The sequence below is a fragment of the Montipora capricornis genome, chromosome 6 (assembly GCF_036669925.1).
Source record: "Montipora capricornis isolate CH-2021 chromosome 6, ASM3666992v2, whole genome shotgun sequence".
NCBI classification, from domain to species: domain Eukaryota; kingdom Metazoa; phylum Cnidaria; class Anthozoa; order Scleractinia; family Acroporidae; genus Montipora; species Montipora capricornis.
This window is the reverse complement of record NC_090888.1, coordinates 62,543,441-62,563,440: the sequence shown is the minus strand read 5'-3', so window position 1 is coordinate 62,563,440 and position 20,000 is coordinate 62,543,441. Positions and strand designations below refer to the sequence as shown.

Below are 20,000 nucleotides of genomic sequence, written 5' to 3'. Positions count from 1 at the left end.
AAAGAGAATTTGAGTGAACTCCAGCCTGGCCTGGGAAACTGATTCTTGGTTTCCAGAAACGCTGGAAATAGCATTTCTGAGTGTTTAACTAAAAAAATATTATTTACAATATAAATATGGAGGGCAAAGTGCACTATTAATCGTTGTAAATTGTTCAAATTAGAGACCTTTAGCACCGAAGTTTTCGGGATATACCCCAAACCGCGGTTTGCGGTTAGTCGTTCGCCGTTAGAGGTTAGCTCGATTTTTAACTTCAGCAAGCCGTTCCTGTTATGCGCATCGGCGCCGCCATATTGAATTTTCGGGATAAACCGCAAACCCTAAACCCTGGTTTGCAGTTAGTCGTTTGCCGTTAGAGGTTAGCTCGATTTTGAACTTTTAGCAAGCCGTTCCTGTTATGCTCATCGGCGCTGCCATCTTGGATTTTTCATTGCTACAACTGCTCTCAAATCAAACAGCTCAAATTCACCCAAAACTTATCTTTGATCTTCAAAATTGTTCCCAGTATATAGCAAACAGATGTAACAACATGACTGATATGGTCAAACGGGAGGTCTGATTAATCTCTGGCTATAAAACGCTGCCGTAAGAACGGTGTCTTGAAGTTGAAATGCAAACGTGACAGCAAGGACAAGATCACGTGATTTCCCGAGGTTCCCGGTATTGCCCGAAAAATTCGTTGCTTAAGGTCTTTATTGCTACAACTGCTCTCAAATCAAACAGCTCAAATTCTCCCAAAACTTATATTTGAACTTCAAAATTGTTCCCAATAGATAGCAAACAGATGTAACATGACTGATATGGTCAAACGGGAGGTCTCATTGATCTTTGGCTATAAAACGCTGCCGTAAACCACTTATCGCATGAACGGTGGCTTGAAGTTTAAACTCGAATCGTAGACTAAAAACGTGACGGAAAGGACAAGATCACGTGATTTCCTGAGGTTCGCGGTATTGCCCGAAAAATCCGTTGCTGGTCTCTCATACCAAGATGGTTACTTCGCGACCATTTCACTAAATTTGACTTTTAGGCACGTTTGTAAGGGCAATTTTTGTCGAAAATTAACTGAACGAAACTTAAACTGAAATTAAAATAATGAATTTACTGTTTATAGGAGCAGTCATGGCTCAGTTGGCTAGTGCGCGGCTTTCGGAGCGAGAGGTCCCCGGTTCGATCCTCGGTGACTTCAACGTCTGTTTCGACTTTCCTCTAAGCCGTGTAGCTATCGCTTTAAATACCCGTAAAACGGAGCACTGACAGAGGGAGGGGGGTAAAGGGCGCACCGTCGGCTTCCATTGATACCAGCCTCGTAGCTGAAGGAACTACCGACGTTAAATAAAGTTACTTTACCTTTACCTTTATGAAAAGGTACTGAATCGCTGCTTCAAAATTAGCATTATTACAGGTTACAGTGAAGCTCAGGCGCGCGAAGCGCGCCAGCGGAGCACCATGGACAAGAAATTTTGGGAAATCTATCGATGCGAGAAATGTACGTAAGCGTACAACCGCTCGTACAGACTGTCGGGGTGGAAGTAAGGAGGAAAGACGGCCTTTGAGGGCGTAGGTGTTCGGGCAAGTTCCCTCGGCGGGAAATCGCATAGCCAGCGTTGTATTTGGCAACGTCTACGAAGTTTCTCAACAAACGAGGGTAGCAAAATGGGAATCAAGGTTTGTTATCCTTAATGTCATTACAAAAGCACTTTCTCCTCAATTTTTCAAGGACCCCCAGGTAGTCGAGTCAGTTAAAGGCGGGGAGGAGGGCTGGGAAATTGAATCGACTAAATGAACACACATGCAAGTGGAAAAAAATTATACCATTTTTATTGATCAGAATAAAAACGACAAAGAACTTACAACAGCGCAACTGCAAGTGTTGCTTGCTTGACCCTCAATATTTTGGTGGAAACCAGTTGCCGGGAAGGAAGAGGCTTCTGCTCGTCTTGATTGCGACTGTTCACCGGAAAGAGCACAATTACCACCCACTGGAACGTCGTTTGTCTGCGCACTGCCTTCAAGCCACTTCAGAAAAGAAATCTGGGGGTGTGGAAAAGTAAACAAAGAAAGAAATTGGAGAAAAATGTTTGATCTTTTTAGAAAGTGCACACAATTAAATCTTTAAGGTATTGTGGGATAGACTTCCAAAGATCGTCATCTTTAAATAAAATCATCTGCTTGCCAGTGTTCGTCCTTACATGTGGCTTAAATTGAGCGTTTTCACATGACGTCACGGCGGCCATGTTGGTGCTCCAAAACAAAGGGTTGGCGGCCATGATGGTGTACCAAACTAATCCTTCGGGAATTGAAGTCTATTTTTCTACAAATACTTTCTTTTGTTGCTGTAATCCAATATGGCTGCTGATCACGTGAGCGAAATCGCTCCATAAGTTTCGTTGGGTTGCATATCTAGTATTGTAGCCATGCACTTCGCTAGCCTCCCCTTCAAAGCGAGTCAGAGCGCGAGGTTTTTGTGATGGTAATTTGCTCTACTTTACATATGAATGAAAACTAATTCTTATCAGAAAAAAGTTCGACTCGCTTTGAAGAGGAGGCAGACATCAACTCGAAAGTGGCCTATTTTTTTCACACTGCATGTAAATGTAAGAGCACGGCACTCAAGGAGATTCAGACATCGTTCACTGGAGTTGCCTCTATCCGAGACAGTCGTAGATAGCTCATGAAACGTCATGAGGACGACAGCCACTGGCCAAACTAAAAGCCAGAAAGGCAGAGCACGTGAAATCCCAGTAACCCAGTCTACAGTTTGGGCCCAGAACACATGACAAGGAGCCTCCCAATACACAGTATCCTTGAGTTGAGTCAACCTTTGCGGGTATCTTTTTATTTTTAGAACTAACCCTTCAGCAGGAGACACACTTTCACGTCAATTCGCGTGTACTGTTTTGGCTATTTTGGTCTTCGTTTGACAATAACTTTTCGAAACTTTATTCTGATCGGCCATTCTAAACACTGCGTGCAGATCCGAAGAACTCGCAGCGCTTTAAAAATAGAAAAATACGCACAAAGGTTGTCTCATAGGGCTTGCATGGGAGGGGCAAGCTCCAACTCATAGACTCCTGGTTTGCGCTCATTGCATTCGGTACCTAAATTGCAGAAAGACAATTTCTGAAACGTACCGGAAAAAACACATACTGAATACCAATTAACCAACAAAAGTACCCATTACACTGTAAGTTCAAACGTCAGACGCAATATTGGCCGGAGATTTGCAGAAGTAGGATGCTTTGGGTAGATTTTCATAGACTATTTTCCCATTCCCATATTGCAATACGTTTTCCTTTACATAAAAACGACACCAGTTATTTACTCCTGGGACTGTCTCATGCTTCAGTAAACTGGAAATCCATTGTTTTAATGCAAATAACTCCCCAAAATGAACTGTACTAAGAGACTTGCGAAAATAGCGAATGTATTGGACTAAAATGACGGAAGACAAAAGAATTGTTATTCTGATTAGGCCTTGTTGATTATGTATTGTTATGTTCGCTTTGTTCTCTTGTTTTATGGACGTTAATTATTCCCGATTCGGTACATGAAAGACAAGCCGATGCTTTAGATAGCTTTCACAAAGAAACGAAGTGTTATGCCTTACGCGAAGGGACCGTAAGCGTGTAAGAATAAGGATCCTAATAAATACAGGTTCCTCGTGTTTGCAACACCTGATATTCCCAATGCCTGTGCAAGCAAACTGAAACTGAAGATAAACGAACTGTTTGGGAAACCCTCTATCGCTTATTCCTATGACCACGTTCTCTCATTGACGCCGGAATCAAGCTGGGAAATCAGCTCTACCACTCTCAAATGGTCTACTCCTATCAAAGAATTGAAAGGAAAAAAAGGAGACTATTCTGAATTATTCACTCGTCCTAACCAGATCCTCAACTGCAAGCCAGTTTGACGTCTAGGGATCTAGACTTAGTCAACAACTGCTCTCCTTTCCTAGAACTGGTGCGAGAATTTGGAATATGATTCCTCCTAAGCTACGTGAAAACGGCACAAACTACTCCTGAAGGTTTTGGAGACAGAGGTTTAAGTTCATATGAGCGCAGTTAATCTTTCTTTCCTTTGTTTATTTCTAGATTCAGATAAATTAAATTCATTTACCTTATTTTATAATAGTTTCTTGTTTTGGAATAGTTCATGTTATCGTTGCTGATTCTTGTTTTCTTGATTGCGCCTGTTCTACTGTTTTACTGTTGCCGATCTCGAATAGCTATGCTAGTTGTGAGTAACAAATATTGTAAATCTGTCTTAGTGTAATAAAATGTCGATGTTGGTAAAAAAGCAAAAGACTCGGGCCTCAATTGCCATCCAAAGGCGACTCTAAAAAGTTCGTCCTCAGTTTGATCACAAGTAGGGAGTCTGACTGTGTTTCTCCCTATTCCGACTACACCAGATTCCTCATTTCGGTAACGAACTGGTCGGACGAACTCGTTGCTGCACGGACATAAGAAACCAGATGCACTCATGAAAAACTGCTCGGCGGCTCATTAATCAATTAAAACAAAAGGGCTAAAAACAAACATCAAGGAAAAGTTACTTTGCTCGACTTCATCAATTTGAAAAAATTGCATCCTACTGGGCGGAAGGCCAGGATTCCATTGCACAACAACGAAAATGCCGTTTTTTAGCTCGTGGAGAGCTTTCGGGATGGTTGGCGAATCAGGCTGTCAGGTGTAAACAATGGAAAATTTGTAATCGATTTCTGATCGTCTCAAGTTCGGCAGGCGCATTCATGCATCCGTTAAATGATCGTTAAGGCGGCAGGCGCATTCATGCATTCGTAAGACAGAAAAATGTATTACACTGCATTTGTAACCACTCTATAGGCTTGATAATTCGCTATATCACCTCCCTGACGCAGTATCTTACTTACTACACGAGCTTACCACAGGATACCTTTGATTTCGCTTATGTACTGTTACAGAAATTGTCCCCGGCGATCTCTGGCGGAAATTTTACCCTTTCCCAAAATCTTACCTAAGCACATTTCTTGCTGAGCGTCACAAAAATGCTATTCTCGGGCCGAAATGCGCAAATTCGCAACTTTTGGATGCACCAAGCTTGCTGGGTGCAATAGGCCCCTTTCAATAATACCATAATACTCTTTGTTCGCCCTCCAAAAATTTGCAAAAGCATTGGCCGTTTTTATGCTAAAGATTCATAACCCGTCCAGACGAATTATGCGTCTCTCATGTTATCTGTCAAGTGTAAAGACGGGACGAACTATAAGAGACGCATAATTCGTCGAACTTGGGCAAACATTTTTTATGCGTCTGTAAAAATCGTCTGGTATAAAGACGGTCGCAAGATGCATAATTCGTCTCGACGAAGTATCCACTTTAGAAGACGCACTAAACTGGATACTTCGTCCAGACGAATATGTCTTGTGCCAGTCTTTATACTAGAAGAATTTAACAGATGCAGAAAAAATATTTGCCCAAGTTCGTCCCAGACAAAACCGCCATTGTTTCCAGTTTCTCTTGGGACATACAATGGCCCAAGAGAAAATAAAAACAATGCTTACACAAAACTTAAGAGGGCAAGAAGAGTATTATGGTATTTTTGAAAGTGGCCTATGTCAAACTATGGAAGGGCGACACTCTCTTACTTTTAAAAATGGGTTCCAGCACTCACGTAAACGGGAGCTGAAATATCGATAACTGCTGCTGTCAAAAGTGAATACTTCCTAGTATCGAAAAGTATCTTACGATTTACAGTGTAATTTTTCATTATCAAAGGAAAACTGACAAGCAGATCACAAACCTATGCGTGAAACACAACAACCTTCATCAACTTTAAAGACTGAAAGTTTGGACCTCACGAGGTGTGAAGACTATTTCAGGCATTAAGCCCGCCGCACACTTGAGGAAAGAGCTGAGCAAACTGCCTCGCGAGGCGGTTTGCTCAGCCGTTTCCTCACGTGTGCGGGGAAATTGTGGTGAGAAATTCGCCTCGCGAGGCTGTGAGGATAAAATCAAACATGTTTGATATTTTTGGCCTCGCGAGACAAATTCCTCAATGTGTGCGACGACCGTGAGAATCGAGCTGAGCTTGGTTTAATCAACCATCCAATAAAAATACATGGCATACTCACGTGACTCCAGCGGTTCAGGATGGTGTCGGAGGAAGAATTCCGACGTCACTGAAGTCACGTGAGAATGCCATGTATTTTTATTGGATGCTTCATTGACCAAGCTCAACTCGATTCTCACAATGTCGGCACACAATGAGGAATTTGCCTCGCGAGGCGAAAAATATCAAACATGTTTGATTTTTTCCTCACGGCCTCGCGAGGCCAATTTCTCACCAGAAATTCCCAGCACACGGTGAGAAAATGGCTGAGCAAACCGCCTCACGAGGCAGTTTGCTCAGCTCTTTCCTCACCGTGCGCGGCGGGCTTTAAGCACCTTAACAAGGGGCCGTATAAGGTGGTTGTCATCCTAAACTTTCGACACAATGGCTGCATCACGAGAATTAAAGCACTGACCGCCAGCTAAGGTCAGTAACGTCTATTGGCCGCGTGACCTTCCGCTCGATTGAACGAAGACAGGTGACTAAATTACTGGTTGCAAATAAAATACTCTTGCTTTTCGAGTTCCTGGACTACCATCATTGAACAGACAGTTCTACTGGATAATGCTACTTAAATGTGCCAACTGAAGAATCTGCCATTAGACGATGAATCGAATGTCAAAGTACACTTATTTCTAGTGGTAGTACTTTGAAACTACCGGGCAATTTTCAAATCATTTTGACCTAAATTCTGTTATTCTTTACAATGAACAGATAAAGATGAAAAAGCTCCCCACGGCCAATAACGACACCCATACTCGAGACTGAAAGCTCAAGTTAAATTTAGGTTAGGAATGGCTTCCATTGAAAGAATTTGAGGGCTAACAGACTTCGCCCCTATCAACATTTCCGTGTCAAAAAAGGAAGTGTTACCTATCAAGGCCAGTTCTAATAATAACGCAAGGGCGAAGAAAACGCGATACAAAAGGTCTTGCTTTGCACGACTGGCGCATGCTCATGTTAAAGTACTTCAAAACATATGCCACTACACAGGGGCAACCTCTGTGTTTTCCTTGCTTCGACGAGTTTTAGTTCAAACTAGCCTTAATCACACGGCAGCCATGTTTAGTTTCGGGGGATTGAAAACTTTTGTTTTTGCACATCGAAACTCGTTCCCAAACATTTCAACTCGAGGCTCGGGGTACGAAATCTGTTGTCTATGGCCGCCGCGCAAAAAAGGCCCATATTATTGCACTTTTACGTTCGTTTGCATCTGTGTAACGTGACCAGCTTTTCAACATTAAAAAGATATCTGATTATCACTAAACAAAATACCCATTCTTGTCCCAAAAGGCATCAAGTCTTCTGGCCAGCCCGAGCATTAAGAACTCTGGATGACCCCGAACAATGAACAACAGGAATCACGGACTTCAGCTTTTCCGGGGAGTCACTTAAATTTGAAGCAATAATCGTTGCTTTTCGTTTCAAAAATGGGATCCAACCACCACTACACATATAATTATCCTTATTGCTGACCAAATGAAGGAAGGCCTTTGGAGACAAGAAAGCGCAATACTGCACTTACCGTGACCACCTGCCACTACAGACCTTAGCAGACAATTTAAGGGCCTTTGGATGTATATGTATCTCAAATAAACTTACGCCGTGTATTTTGGTTCACTTTCTGATCTTTTAATGTAGTTTTACTGAGAAAATTCTTCTTGAAATTGGTTGGGGTTATTTAGCTTTGATTTCTCTTTTCAAATTTCGTGATGGAATTTTATCACACATCTCTTGGAAATTTCTTCACTTGGTGTAATTTTATCACGAATTTTTTGTTGAAATTCCTGATGCAATTTCACCTTCGTTTTGGACACAACAATTGACAACATTCAGTTTTAAAGCCAGCTTTAGTGGCTTGTTAAATTTTGTAAGGTCATTTTATTTTAACAACAATAATAATAATCGCAAGATTGCACTCAAATCACCAACTGACTCGATCAAGTGCTTCTCAGATTTTTAAGGCGCCCGCTTTGGTGATAATTTTGTCTTACAAAGAGTTTTGGCTGCTTATAAATACAATTTTGAAAAGTAATACCTTAATAAAAAGTAAAAAGACAATTTGAGCATGCTTTGCAAATGATTTTGGGGTAATTTTCAAAAGGAAGTCTTATAATGCCTCCGTGAATCCCCTTAACAAAGTTTTGATCACGTTCAAACAACTTTTTGGAAGTTTTCCACCATGTATGAAATGATCCATTTTCAAACTTCATGTTCATGCTACTTTGTACAAACTTAAACTATGCTACCAATGCAAAAAGCAAAGCAGAAAAGATTGGGCTCCAAACTGAATAAAACGAATGAATTGTTGTCGTAAATCTATTTGAATTAGATGAATGGCTGCCAATCTGAGTTTTCACCACTACCATTGCTGCGACCAGGAACTATCTTGGTACCACTGCTGGTCTCCTTGGTCGGTGTAACTGTAGTCTTGTCCCCATTGTTGTTGCTCCTGCTGTCCATACTCCTGGCTACTGTAATCCATGTATGGCCTCTTTGGTTCTGGATATCCACCTGCACCACCTTGATAGTTGTTGTCACCACCAAACTTACGCTTCTGGGGACCATATCCTCCTCCTCCTGAAGGGCCAACTCCTCGTCCTCTAGGCGGACCACCTCGTCCACCTCTACCTCCAGGACCTCCACGTCCACCACGCGCACCACCCCTCTGACCACTTCCTCTTGCTCCTCCCCCTCGAGGTCCACCTCTAGGCCCACCTCGAGGTCCACCTCTACTTGGTCCACCTCGACCGCCTCGAGGAAGCGAGCCCCTAGGCCCACCCCTACCACCACGACCACCCCGTCCCCCCGCAGGACTGGAATAATCCCCACTACTACCATAGCCACCTCCATAGCTGTCACCTCCATGGCTGCCACCTCCATAGCTGCCACCTCCATAGCTGCCACCTCCATAACTGCCACCTCCATAGCTGCCACCTCCATAACCACCCTCATAACTGCCATAATCACTCCCACCATAACCTCCATCCCCATAATAAGTGTCATAACCACTGCTATCACCATAGCTGTCACCACCATACGCATCATACCCACCACTGGCATCATAGCCTTGGTTGTAGCCCCCTCGTCCACGCCCTCTACCTCTTGGCGCACCACGAGGTTGGTTACCACGAGGACTTGCTCCAAAACCACCACCACCTCTGCGCTGGTTCTTGTTTGCTGGCTGCGGCTTTGCCAGGGAGACGTCAATTGTAATATCATCCCACACTTGGCTGTGGAGTGCTTCTATAGCGCTCAAAGCATGCTGACGCTCAGAAAAATGGACAAAAGCATAATCTTTGATCTTCTTAACACGTTCCACAGTTCCATACTGGCCGAACTCTTCTTGGATTTTCTCCTCTGTGATATTGGGTGAAATGTTTCGCACATACACCACTTTTACCTGGACAAAAATAAATCAAAATTGCTACAAAATTACAGGTCATAGTTCAGAAAGTCAAAATTCAAGTATTTGGTTGGGACCACATCACCATACTATGTATAGAAAACATTCCAAATTTGAAAACAAAAATCAATTCATTATTAATTTTTTATATTTCAGGGCTTGGAATAAAAAGATTTCCTGTCAATTTTGCAGCAAGATAAGAAAATTTAGTCATAATTTAAGTTGCAAAGTCATTGCACTGTATTTTGTTGACAGCAGCTTACTCCACTGACCCCTGGGAGGGGAGGGTGGCAGTCCAGGAGTCAACGGGTCAACAAAACCAAAAATATGAGCCCACAATACAAAACTTGTGTGTAAAGAAACTGAAAATGGCGAGGCAATGACAGGGCTGTCAATAAATTGAAAATACAAGTTGTAGAAGGCTTATAGCTAAAAGTAAGCAGCCATGTAAGTGAGCTTGGTTCACTTGACTGAGGACAGAAAAAGGTTGTTATTTGGGCTTCCCTCTTCGGCATGGACGCCGTGTTGTTTTGTCAGACTAAGCGCATGACTGGGAACTATTCAGTTATCTGTAAATGTTCCAGGCATTCCTCACCATTAATTTTGCATAAACGATCAAGCGTGAGCAGTTTTGTCGGTTTTTTTTTATTTTGTTTTTCCTTGCAAAATATGCCAACAATTCCACCCAAAACGGGGAGAAGAATATTTCAAAAGTTTCTTCGAAGATAATTTGACAAAAGCCTGATTGTTCATCTTGACCGGTGGTAAAATAAGACAAAAGTATGTGGCTGAAGATGGCTTAACCGCTGGTGGTTTTTGCTGGCTACGAGTCCTTATTGACAGCCCTGGGACAGCATTGTGCACATACATGTTAACACTGCAGCTAAATTGCTCTACAATTGTGCACTATATCTTCAGATTGAAAGGGAATTCATGGCGAGACACAAAATAATTTTTTCTTTCCTTTCCTTAAAAGTAGAAAAAGTAAGGGCAAAGTGTCAACTACTAACCAATTTTATTTCAAAAGAGCAATGGTGAAAAATAGTTGCAAATTTGCCACTATTCCAGGTATGTTAGTCGCAAAGGAAAAAATACAGTTGTAAATGCAACTGTATTGGTCACAATTTCAAGCCCAGTATTGATATTTCATGTTCCTGCATTTGGATGTGTTACAGTCTGCATACATTGCATAAATTCAAAACTCATGAGGACAATGCCCTTTCACCTTCAGATGTTCAACATAAATTATGATGAAGTGGGAAGTTTGTTGAAAATGAACCATTCTTGGTGGGACCCAGTCCAGGCAAAACACAGTCATTTGCGTCAGATTCTCTAAGTGTAAACCATGTAAATGTAAGTGAAGCAAACTGACTAGTGATGGAGTGAAAAAAAAGCCAGATAAATCAAACCTATTTTGGAGTGTGGGCTTGAAGTCCTATGGAATAGAAGTAAGATCAATGTTACCTACCTTTGCCATAACTTCTTCATCTGGTTCTTCTTGAGGATCGGCCCACTCAACCTTGGCAATTGTCATGCCCCATACATGAACCTTCCCACTCTGAAGGCGACGTTTAGCAAGAGCTGCTGCTTTGTGGCTTTCATACTCAATGAAAGCAAAACCCCGGTTTTTGCCTTTGTTCTCCGATGACAAGTACACAATGACGTCAGTTAGATCTGAAGTGACCCTTGAGAATTCTTCAAATATTTCATCCTTGGTTTTGCTCTTTGGAATGGAGCCAACAAAGAGACGGTTGTTAGCAACGGATACACAAACACCAAGTTTCCTGCCCGGACGGATTTCTTTGTTATCCAATTTCTTAACTGCATTCTGCGCTTCAGCTTTCGATGCAAATGTACAGAAGCCAAAACCTCTGTTTAACCCTGATTCTGGGTCCATCATCAAACGAAAATCGTACACCTGTCCACATTCTTCAAGAAGAGGGATGATCTCATCCTCAAAGCAATCCCTAGGAATCTTTCCAACAAACACCTGGCAACATCCTTTCTGTGGGAAAGGGAAAAAAAAATCACTGATGTCATTCCATTGTACCATTAATGATTTGAGAAACTAGTTACGAAACCTCAAAACCTTCAAAAGCGAGAACAATGTTGTCACAATCCATGTAGAATTGACAGTGACAGTGCGCAAGCTTCTGTTTTTGCTTCAACAAATTAGTTATGCATAATTTAATGCAAATATTTGATTGGTTGTTTTCTTGAAAAAAGGTGTGTTTTGTGCACCACCAAGGCAAAAAATACAAAAACATGACACAAAAAGACCTGTCAAGTTTCATAACCATCGCTATTCATTAACTATGATTGCAGTGAGACGCCAACACTTTACAATACGTCAAAAATACAATAGAAGTTTCAAAAAGTTCATTTCAGCCTTTTTTCCTATTTTTTCTCTCCTATTACAAACACACCCCTAGGAATTATACTTTTCTCGGCCTGGCCTCTGATGTTGAAGATTATAATCCATTTGGGCAAAAACTATTTGGTGTGACTTTCTGACATTTTCAGGAATCAAATACAACACCATTTTAAACTTCCCTAACCCTAACCCTAAACTTGTGTTAATGACTGTTCAAAGTATTTGCTATAATTTTATTCTCGAAGTTTGTAAGGAATGTGTTACTGAGTCATTGCGGGATATGATCATTTCTGACTTGAAATAAGTGGCAGTTGAGCTTGAAATCTGGAATTATTCATTCCTCAGAATTAGTTCAAGGTTGGAGTTTTTCAACAACTATCCCATAAACATTTCTATTTTAGGCAACAAGTAAAATTTCAAGCACTTTTGCTTCTAAAAATATTTCCTGTCAGACTACATAACAATGGCAGTGACTAGTGTATTGACTAGTTGTAATCCCAACAGTTTTTTTTTAGACATTAAATGTCATTTTAAGCCTCTGGGAGGACTGTTCATGATGAAAGCAAAAAACGTACAAACTTTATAATAATATAACTTTTCAACTTTATCTGTTGTGTCACAAAGTGAGACAAACATAACAGGCTTTCTAAAAATGTGTTGTGTTGCAATGGTGGTGTGAAACAGTTTACAGACCATGGTCATTCTATAGATCGTTTTCACGTGACGTCATCATTTTCTAAAATCCAAAACTAAAGAGCCACGAGAGTTTTTATCCTCATCAGGCATAAGAGGCAGCAAATTTGTATCCATTTGCAATTTTAAAGCTGAATAGCGTGCTTCGCTTGGGAACCAGAGAATTTTGAATTTCTGAGTTATAGCGGTGCGTGACACGAGGCGACAATCGAGTTTATTGAGAAATAGATATTTATCTCATGGTTTTGAGCCTTTTTAGAATTTAACGCATTAGGAAAAGTGCTTAAGTAAATAGCTGTCTGTTCAGTACAGATGATCACTCGCCTAGATAGCCAAAGTAAGTAACAGATGTTGACACTATTTTCCGGCCACCATATTGGTGCACCACAGATGTGCACCAACATGGCGTTTTCATAATGGGCTCTGTAAATTTCTGCGAAACATTTCGACGAATATCTGAAGTTTGGGGAAACGCACAGGTTTAAAACTTGGAGAAGTGTTCTTCGTTTATCTTCTACAACATCACGAATTCTTGACTTTTTCCACTGGATGGTTTTCGATTTATTTTTTTATTGCGTGACAGTGAAAACGATCTATTCAATCAATGTGGGAAAATGCTCCTTGGGGTCATGGGTGGGATAAAATTTAACAATGCTTCAAACAACACTAATGTCAACCATTCTTTCTTGCAGCACAAATTACAACAATCAAATCGTCCGCAGCATTTGGTTGCTTTCGTCTCTTCCTTGGTTGCAGTTCTTTTCCCACCTAAAGTGTAGGTGATTTTGTGGTAAACGCTATGGAAAAGATGAGGTATTACCATAATGCACTAATATTTCCCAGCGGTACAGTAACTATTTTAAGGAATTAATTTTGTCAGGCTCCAAGTGGAACAATATGACTACATTGAGGAATGACCTTGAAATTGAACGATCTGACCAGATCGCCGCAGGCCATCCCACCCAGAATTGATCTGTCGCACAGCCTCTTGAGATGAACTGCCACACGTTGTGGTCAACAAGACCCACATTGAACAATGTTTTGAAAAAATTTTTTTGCAACTTTTCAAATTGCTGCAAATGTTAGTTCAATCCTCCTCAGGTTTGTTCTCAGTGGTAGTGGGTGGCATTTCGAAAAAATATGCTGTATACACCCAAATGTTATTTGCTGGCTGAGAGGTCCACATAATAGCGAAAAATTGAAAATGCTTCCTTAGGTAGCAGGGAGCTTTTTCAAGACCGAGGTCACAGTTTTTTACAAAAAGAACCGACCCTTTCAGCATTCCAGTTAAATTGTTCAAGTGGGGGATCATGTAGACCATTTGAGGGGTCACCCAGACGTCATGCCAGCAGTGGCCCTTTGGCTTACACGTTCACACGTTGAAGTTTTGGTAAATTCAGTGCAAAGATAACAAAACTAGCCTGCAAGCAGGCTCTTTGAAAATGGCGTGGACGAAATATAGGTTGGAAATATAGGGGCTATATTTCAACTGCGCGCCATTTCAACGGAAGAGTGTGCTTGCTTGCTATAACAAAACATGCTCTTGAGTAAAAACCTCTAATTTCCTCTTTAAGTGAAATGGTCTACAAAAATCTAACTGCAAATTGCTCTGACGGACATTTTCCTGTACATCATGCATGTCTTACAGTTGCACTAAACAAACGTTTGTTCTACACACTAAGGAAGGACTGAACATGTTGTTTCCGCTTCATAATTCCTCTTCTTTTCAGTCTAATCTGATGCCAGATAGAAGCTTTTTTTGGCTTTATGTTTGCACCAAAAAGTATCACAAAAGCTGGGAGTTAACAATAAAAGGCAAGCCAAAAGATAGATGAAGAAAAAAAAACAGTTTTTGTATAAAAATCTGAATTTCGAATTCTCAGCGAAAGATTCATGACAATCGATCGTAAAAACACCAAAATTTCTGCAGCCTCTGACTTCTGGGAAGCAAGGGGAAGGTCATGATTTTCTGTGAAAAGGAAGAAATTGATCACGTGCTCGGCAACCACAAAGGTACATGTGAGCACCTTGTGTCAAGGTTTTTGTTTACATTGAATGAACTATTAGGAAGAATGTAGTCTCCTTTGCAGCCTTATTTCGGGATGTCAAGTAGTTAGTCGCTTTCAGAGTTAAACAATGTACTTTTTCGGCACGAAACTTCCGTCTTTCGTTTTTTTAATTTTGTTGTAATATTTAACTGAATATCTACATTTCATCTGTCGGGTCAGGAAGCCTTGTTTGTTGGGTTATTGACGAAAGACCAGACTCTTATCTGGAGCACTGCCCTTTGCTGGAAAATAATCAATTTTTCCCCCGTCTCTCTCTCTTCCTCTTGAAATGGATGGACTCCAAAACATAAAAAAATGTCAAAATTATGTGGGGTGGATAAACCTTCACTGAAGTGGGGAGGATCGACTCTGGGGCGGAACAACCGTAATTCCACCAGATAGTATTATACAGAGGGCAGCAATAGAAGATTTTTCTTCAATTTGGGAGATGCGATTCGTCCTGCACCAGTTTTACAGGGTTTAAGATATCCAGTCACTTCGTTCATGGTCAGTTTGTTCCAAGTCAGTTTGTTCAAGTTATGGTCAGATCCTTTCACAAAATACTCAGATAGTTTGACCCCTAAACCCAAACTCAGGGTTTTCAATAAGAATTTTAGAATTCAAATGTAGTTAGCAAATCAGACAGCTTACACCAAGTACTGGACTGCTGGACCGCTCCCTAAAAAACGTGTGTGCCCGAAATCGCTGCCGAAATTACTCTGAATTCAGGCCTCTCTTTTGTTTTTCGTGAGCAAAACTCTCCGGATCCAAGGTTCATGCTCTGTGCGAATGTTTCTCGTGTTATTTGTAAAATTTGGGGTAACTTGCAAGGAAAAGTGGGCGGCGAGTTTACGTGCATTAGAGGGCGAATTTCGCCGGCCGGTCTTCGTTTTCGGGGTCTTCGTTTTCGATACTACTTTCCAAGTTCTCGTAGATCGATCGATACGAACTTCAAATCGATCTCCTACGGTTATCAAGTAGGCTTCTTCAAGTGGCTTCATGAAGGCTTCATGAAAGTTGACTATTTTGTGGAACGATCTGACTTGGAACGAACTGACCATGGAACGAAGTGACCGTAATTCGGGTTTAACGTACAGTGTCTTGATATTGGCGTACACCACAAATCATTTGCTTGTGTAACAAGTATGAACATTGTTTATGCTTAAATTTAAGCTTACACACACGTATAAGCCAAGTAAACTGGCTGACTAAAAAGAAGACTGAAGGTAATGAATCGCTGTGAATTGGGACATTCCATTTTTTATCCGCACCCCCCCTATGGAAGGCATTTTTTTGAAATGTCAAGAAGGACCCTGTCGGAATCTGGATTTTCTGCTCCAGTTTAGGGGGTCGGAATCGGGAGTCATTGTTCTATACAAAAATGGGTCTGTCGGAATCAAGCTTCAGAGTAAAAGGGGCCTGTCGGAATCTAACTTCAGAGGTGAAAGGGACCTGTCGGAATCTGATTTCAGAGCAAAAGGGACCTGTCGGAAAAATGCCTTCCATAGGGGGGGTGCGGATAAAAAATGGAATGTCCCATTATAAAATACAAACGAGACATGCTATCAAAGTCAAAGCATGCACACACATTACGGAAATGTAAAAAAAAATCTTCTTTTGAAGATGTCTTACTTCGCTGCCTCCTGTTCCCGGTGCAGGTCCTTGCCATCCAGGCGGTGGGCCCCCGTATTTCCTTTGTCCAGAGGTAATATCAAGCGTGTATCCAGTTCTATCTAGCAGTGCTTTGATCTTGCCTTCGTCGGCGTTGTTGATTTCCTCGCTGTTCGTTGTCTCTCCGACACTGGCGCCACTAGATTTCGTAACGTATGTTTTCATAACTCCACAAAGAAAGGCACTCTTGTTTTGTACATGAGTTAAATCACTGTTCGAAAACTGATCCAGCACTTCTAAAGCGCCTTCTTGGTCGAATTCGCGAAGAGCTTCGAACGCTCGGTCGTCAAGTTCTTCAGGTGAAAGAATCCCTAACGCGAAGATCTCAGACAAGCGCTGAGCTACGGCTTCGCTGAGACCTTGGTTCATAAGCACATGTGGCTCCATTATGTCGAAATAAACAGCAAAAGCAATGAAAAATGTTTCTGTACTCCTAGTTTAAGCGCAAGCTGTGCAAAGAATCTTTCTGGCAAATGAGTCTCGGCGTGCTTCAAGGAGTTAGGGGTGGACCGCCCGTTCATAAGGGGTAGGATGCAAAACCTAACCCCCCGCCCCTATCCCCACAGGTTCCTCAAATCCATTTGACAAATTGACTTCGGTTTCTTACGCGTCTGCCCTCTTAGACTTAATGATAATAAATAGCGCCATGACATCATCAAAGTGAGCGGGTCGTGATTTCCACAGCAAACTTGGACAATGTTATGATGCAATTTATCATCAATAAGAGGAAATGCATAAAATAACTGATCCCTGAAAAATGGTGAATAGATGCAGTAGACAGTCATATACATGAATTTATTTACATTGACGCAAACATTGTCATTAGTTTTTCTCACTTACTGATTGGCTACTTACAACAGTCAATAAAATTTCACTGGTTAAAGTAGTACTAGTGTATGATAAAAAAAAATCACTTCCTTTTTTTCTTCAGATTTTGAACTGTGTTTCAGTTTGAAAGTGTGTGTGCCACCTGCCTGGCAAAATTTATCCCAAAAAGGCTGTTTACTTTAAGTTCCGGAAAAAAGTGACTAAGACAAACATTTGACAATAAAAAATTGCGACAGAACATTTCTTAAAACATTCAGTTTGAGTTTGGGCACTTAATACTCACGTTCAAAACTGGCCGACTGAACCCTCAGAGGGTTGGATCGAAGCAAAAGTGACGTCATTCACTCAATATCTTAATTCAGCGAGTAAACGCATTTTATTAGTATATCGGGGATGGAAGCTGAATAATGAATAATGAATAACGAGTATAAATAAAACATGAATAATGCATGGCTAATTGGGTCTGAAAACGCCGGAATAATGAATAACGCAGTTAATGTCACTTGTGCCAGTGGAATAATGAATAACAACAATGAATAATGAATAACCTACAAAAATTTAGAAAGAATAATGAATAATTCAAACAAAACACACAAAGAATAATGAATAATCGAGGTCCAATTATTCAGCTTCCAACCCCGATAGTATAGGTAATAGATCTACCATTATTTGTAGTGATATTTGGCATAAATACGGCAAGTGATATGTTAAAGTTGTTATATGTAATTTCACGAGCCATTAGGCGAGTGAAATCTGGAACAACTTTGAAATATCACGAGTGGTATATATTTATGCCAAATATCACATACAAATCATGCTATTATAATACTTAATAATCATGGTGTAAATATCCAAGAAGTCTTCACCGTCAAATACTTAGGTGTCACTTTTGACTCAAACTTGACTTGGAAGAATCATGTTAATGAACTTTGCTAAAACTATCGAAAACTGTAGGCTTATTTTCCAAATTAAGGTACTATGTTAATGTTGATATACTTGTTATGCTTTACTATTCCCTAATTTACCCCTTTCTTACTTGTTGTATTCAAGTTTGGGGTCTCACATACCCAACCTACGTAAAACCAGTTACTTTGCAAAAACGAGTCGTTTAGAATAATGGCTTTTTCCAACCCTAGATCACCTTCTGAGAGCTGAGCCCCTATTGAAGTCTCTCAGACTCCTGATCGAGGTTCTCTGATATAATTCATCTTGAAAGAAATTCTCTCTTTTGTTTATCAGTGGTACCATAAACTAAGTCCATCTAGTTTTGCTTATTTTTTTAACCCAGTATCTTCCATTCATTCATATAATACACGTCAATCACAGATTGATAATCTGTTTGTTACATCTGTTCAGACTACTCAATACGGCATTCGTTCTCTCAGTTACACTGGTCCAAAACTTTGGAATTCTTTATGCATTGATGTTAAGAAAATCAAGCCGTTTTCCAGTTTTCGTCAATATATCAAAAATTCTGTAACTGATCGTTATAATACTATTATTGATTCCTAATGTTTTACGATGATATTATCTTTAACTGCTATTTAATTGACTTGACTTGACTATTATTTGTTTATACTACAACCTGCGAAATTCTTGTAACACGAACTTTTGGAACTTTTCGTCGAATTGTTTCGCTTCGTAGGCGAGCAACTTTGGTTTCAAAGTTCTTGTTTTCGGTCGATGTACTTTTCTTAGTATTTTGGTTTTCTGAATTTTGTTTTAGTTTTGACTTTCCTGAATTCCAAAATCTGGAAATCTTTCCGTCATTTTTTCGTAACTCGTGCAACGAAATTATTTCGTGATTTTGGTTACCATAGTAACTGTAATTTTCACATGTAGGTATTTCAAATGAAGCTGAAATACCTCTGCGCCCAGCCAATAAAATTGCAGAAATTTCTCAGGTAGTAGTATAATGCATGCAAAACAATCTGAAAGCCCAAAACTCCCACGCTGCATCATATTAATTCAGTCGTGTACAAACGCATAATCTTGCATTCTTAAACAAGCGAGTCTTTGACACCATTTTCGCTTCGATCCAGCACTCTCAAGATTTTTAAGTTAGTAATGGTGGACCATTAAATAGGAAAATTTCAGTTAAAATAAACAAGTGCCTTTTTGAAATTAAGGCTTAAAACTTGGTTTACTTAGTGTTTAGGTAATTACATAGTTTTGAAATCCAAAGAAAAAAAAAAGATCTGATTTTTTTATCATAGTACCACTTTAAAAGTTGACAGTTTGGCAGTTGCACATATTTTTGCATAAATTAAAAATTTATTTGTCTGTGTTCTTATTGATGATAAAAATAAGGCAATGAGCATGTGAGAATTTAGACAGTTATTGTAAGATATGGTTATGGGCAAGGCAGGAATGTGGCAGACACAGAAGACACGCCAAGATTTTTAAAGTACTACCGATATTTTCATTCCCATGTAATCCATCTGAGAGGTAGCCCTAGCAATGGAAATACACCTACACACGGACAGAGCAAAACTATAACCAGGGAGGGAATTGAAACCATGTCCTCTTGATCCCCATTGCCTTTCTTTCCGAGTGCCCTACAAGGCGAGAAGGGAGCAGGCTATGGGAAAAGGAAAAAGGAAAAGAACGGTACTTTATTCAAGTGTCTAGTCTTCTAGCACTGGACCACTAATTGGGGACACTGTAAACTGAAATCAACAAATCAATGCAAATCAAATCAAATGTTGGTTTTTGAGGAGAGGAAAAAACCGGAGTACCCGGAGAAAATTGTCTCGGAGCAGAGAAGAGAACCAACCAACTCAATCCACATATGACGCTGGGTCTGGGAATCAGAAATCTGGCCATGTTGGTGGCAAGCAAGTATTCTCACCGCTATGGGTATTTAAGATGCCATTTAACTTCAAAG

At 40.5% G+C, this 20,000-nt stretch overlaps 1 protein-coding gene across 1 annotated transcript; it reads right to left on the bottom strand.

Annotated features, from left to right (window-relative positions):
* Nucleotides 1–7,924: 7,924 nt before the first annotated feature.
* Nucleotides 7,925–16,777, bottom strand: LOC138052809 (heterogeneous nuclear ribonucleoprotein R-like). Its single transcript, XM_068899397.1, has 3 exons — nt 16,247–16,777; nt 10,968–11,504; nt 7,925–9,496 (listed from the first exon to the last, which is right to left on the bottom strand). The coding sequence occupies exons 1-3, from the start codon at nt 16,670–16,672 to the stop codon at nt 8,456–8,458; spliced, it is 2,004 nt and encodes a 667-aa protein (XP_068755498.1). The 5' UTR covers nt 16,673–16,777; the 3' UTR covers nt 7,925–8,455.
* Between the last annotated feature and the right edge of the window lie 3,223 nt (nt 16,778–20,000).